This window comes from Nyctereutes procyonoides, unplaced genomic scaffold (genome assembly GCF_905146905.1).
Source record: "Nyctereutes procyonoides isolate TBG_1078 unplaced genomic scaffold, NYPRO_anot_genome, whole genome shotgun sequence".
In the NCBI taxonomy this organism is placed as follows: domain Eukaryota; kingdom Metazoa; phylum Chordata; class Mammalia; order Carnivora; family Canidae; genus Nyctereutes; species Nyctereutes procyonoides.
This window is the reverse complement of record NW_026575047.1, coordinates 35362422-35365895: the sequence shown is the minus strand read 5'-3', so window position 1 is coordinate 35365895 and position 3474 is coordinate 35362422. Positions and strand designations below refer to the sequence as shown.

At 70.3% G+C, this 3474-nt stretch overlaps 1 protein-coding gene across 1 annotated transcript; it reads right to left on the bottom strand.

The window, feature by feature from the left end:
* Positions 1–939: 939 nt before the first annotated feature.
* TLNRD1 (talin rod domain containing 1) lies at positions 940–2474 on the bottom strand. The gene has a single exon (XM_055325944.1). The coding sequence runs from the start codon at positions 2066–2068 to the stop codon at positions 977–979; it is 1092 nt and encodes a 363-aa protein (XP_055181919.1). The 5' UTR covers positions 2069–2474; the 3' UTR covers positions 940–976.
* Positions 2475–3474: the final 1000 nt, after the last annotated feature.

The following is a 3474-nucleotide window of genomic DNA, read 5'->3' as shown; positions in this document are numbered from 1 at the left end:
GCTTGGCAAGGCCAGCGCTCTGCAGGTCTCTCTTCTGCAACTCTAAGCTGCCCAGAGAGGTAACCCTCCAGGAAAAAGGGAGACAGGGCTAAATAAAGCCTGGAGACACTGCTACACTTCCCGGCGTGCCCTTCCAGAGATGACATGCAGCATGCAACGTTATTACAATTATTGAAAATCAACAATAATTGCAAAAGGCCATCTGAGAAACATAACATTTTAATAGATGAAATAAATACTCCAGTACATGCAAAGGTAAAAACTTGACATGGGGGTGGGGGGTGGGGGGGGGAGAGGGCAGGGGGAAATCACTCTATAGTGTAAATCAAAAAATAAAACACACACTCACAGTAGCTTTTCCCCCGTTTGCAAATCACATGGCAAAGTCATACTCTTCCCACACCAAGTATACGCCTAATCCAACACGATTGCTTAAAAAAAAAAAAAATTACAACATACAAAAAAAAAAGGTAGCTACATCCATGTCTAAGGAGTGAAACTGAGGTAACCTTTCTTTTAATTAAGAAAAAAGAGAGAGAGAGAGAGAGAGAGAGAAAACAAAAAGACCAAAAAAAGAAATGAACCCATGACCTCCTTTCCTGCCCAATTGATAAGAAAATTTAGCGGAGGAGCTCCAGGCCCGGAGCCGGGAGCCGGGAGCCGGGAGCCGGGAGCCGGGAGCCGGGGCGGGGGCCGCCACCTGCAGGCCCTGCTGGGCGCGCGCAGGGCCCCCGGGGCGCACCGAGCTTCGAGCTTCGAGCATCGTTGGAGCGCGCTGGGGGCGCGCGGCCCCACTCTCCGGAAGGTTCCCTGCGAGCGTCCGACGCGGGGGCGCTGGAGGGCGCGGCCGGGGAGGGGCTTCCCTGGGATTTTCTTTGGTATCCGTGGAGAGGGGCGGAGGGTAAGTCGTCTTCCTCCACTCCCGGGCGGAGGAAGAAGGGGCGGGGCGGGGCGCGGGGGGGCGGGGCGCGGGGCGCTAATTCACAGAATTGGAATTCACTGGCGGTAAAGTCCTGGGCGAAGACCTCTCCCGTAAAGCCTGAGATAGCAGGGTGCAGCCTTCAGACACGGCGCAGGCCGAGTTCCTCAGCCTCTCCCTGTGGTCCGACATCTTGGCGCTCCCGTCGGGGTGCTGCGCCAGATCCCTGAGGCACTGGGTCAGGAGCACGCAGGCCGACACCACGCTCATGGCGCCGCCCAGGATGGCGGTCTGCACCGCCTTGCCCTCGGCGCTCACGGCCGCCGCGCGACCCAGGAACTGCGGCTCGGTGGCGAAGCCCACCAGCGCGCTCACCGCCTGCACCAGGGGCCCGCTGAAGAGCGCGCAGCGGCTGCGGGCCAGCTCGCTGGGCGCCGCCTTCACCTCGCGCACGCAGGCCAGCAGCGCCGACGCGCTCGTGCTCATGCACTTGACGCCCAGCTTGAACTGCTCGCGGGAGAAGCGGTCCCGGGACTTGTCGCTGGCCAGGGCGCACGCGTCCGTCAGGAACTTGAGGTTGCGCGACAGGCCCTGCGACACCTCGAGCAGCAGCTGCGGCGTCATGTCGGCCAGCGGGGTGGCGCGCAGCACGGCGCAGCCCTGCTCCACCTCGTGGCGGCAGCGCGTCACGCGGTAGCGGTCCACCAGGCCCGGCTGCGCGGGCTGCGCGCCCGGCGTGGCCACGGCCGCCAGGTAGGCCGCGTGCGCGGAGCACTCGGTCAGCGACACCACCAGGTCGCCCAGCTCCGCCAGGCTGTCCCCCGCCTCCCCGAAGCGGCCCATGTTGAGCTGGCTCTGCACGTCGTGCGTGAGGATGGAGAGCCCCTTGGTGCGCGCGATGATCGTGTCCCGGCACTGCTCGAAGGACTCGGCGGCGCCGGCGCAGGAGGCGGCGGGGCCCTCGAAGAGCACGGGCCGCGCCTCGCTCGACAGCAGCAGCAGGTCGGCCACCAGCTGCATCTTGCCTTTGCAGTGGTCGCACACGGACACCAGCCTCTTCCGCGGCTGCGAGCAGGCCGCCCCGACGGCGCTCGCAGGAGCCGGAGAAGCCGCCTCGCCACTGGGCTTCCCCGCGCTGCCGCTAGCCATCGCGCCCGGGGGGCACTGGCATGCCGCTGGGGAGCCCGCTGCCGCCGCCGCTGCCGCTGCCGCCGCCGCTGCCACTGCCGCCGCCCCCGCGGCCGTCGCGACTCAGCTGGCCAGGGCCGCGGCGCCTGCCCCGCACCATCATGCCATCCACCGCGCCGGGCGGGGGGCACGGGGCTGCGGCGGCCGGGGCCCGGGCGGCGCGGGGCGGGCCGGGGGCCCGGAGGACGCAGGAGGCTCTCGGGCGCGCGGGGAGGGGCTGCGGCGTTCGGCCTCCGGGAGGGCTTGCAGGAACCATGAACCGGGCCGCGCAAACTCACGGGGCGCGCTCCTCGCCGCCGGGCCGCCAGGAAAGTCCCTTCTGCTGGGCCGCCGTTGCCGCCGCCGCCGCCGTCGCCGCCGCCCCCGCCGCCCCCGCCACCGCCGCCGCCTTCCTGGGCATGGCCCGGCCCGGCCGCCGGAGCGGGAGGGCGGGAGGGGGACGCTGGGAGTTGTCCGTCCTTCCTTCCTTCCTTTCTTTGAAATCAAAATCCTTTCCTCGGGGAGGAGCGCGGGCGGCGGCTCGGGCGCGCTCCGCTGTCAGCCAGCCCGGGCTCGGCGGCGCACGTGGGCTTCAGGCGTCCTGACTCCGCCGGGCGGCGCTGCTCCGCGACGGCGGCCCGGGCCGGCGCGGCGGGGCGCGCATCTCCTGCCTCCCGCGCTCGGGAAGCGGCGCCGGCGGCGGCCGGGCCGAGGGTGTGGCCGGTGCTGGCGCGGCCGCGCAGAGTCAGAGTCGGGCGGGAGCCTGCAGTGATTGCGCACAGCGGCCGCCCCGCTCGCGCGCTCGCCGCCCGCCACGCCCGGGCCGCCGGGCCGCCCCTTCCCGCCTCGCCTCGCCTCGCCTCGCCTCGCCTCGCCGGCTCACAGCGCGCGGCCCGGCGCCCCGGCGGCACGCCCTCCCCGACCGCGCGCCCCGCGGCCGGCCGCTGGCTGTGGGCGCGAGTCCATCCCGGTCGCCTGGTCGCCTGGGGCCCTGCGCATCGGACGCCCGGCGCGCGTCTCCCGCCCGCCCCGCCCCGCCCCGGCCACGCCGACTCAGAAGGTCCCCGCGGCGCGGCGGCCACCCGCCCGGGCCCCGGCTCCTGCCATTTCCGCCAGCCTCCAACTTCCGAGCGCGCCGGGAGAAACTGAAAGGAAGGGCGGGGGCCGAGAGGCGCAGGGGCCGCCGCCCGCTTCCTCTCCCCGCGCGGCCGCTCCGCGCCGCGGGCCGTGGGTGCGCCGGGGCCGCCCGAGCCGCCTCCTCCCCGGGTCCGCGCCTCGCCCCCGGGCTCGCCGCCGCCGCCCGGCCGTCACCTCCCCGGAGCCTATAGAAATCTTTTGTGTGGCGTCACCGCCTTTCGTTTAAATCCCGCTTCCTCCTCCCGCCCTTC

Bases quoted from the DNA above. Each gene is read 5' to 3' on its own strand.
- TLNRD1 (XM_055325944.1), bottom strand. From the start codon at position 2,068: ATGGCTAGCGGCAGCGCGGGGAAGCCCAGTGGCGAGGCGGCTTCTCCG.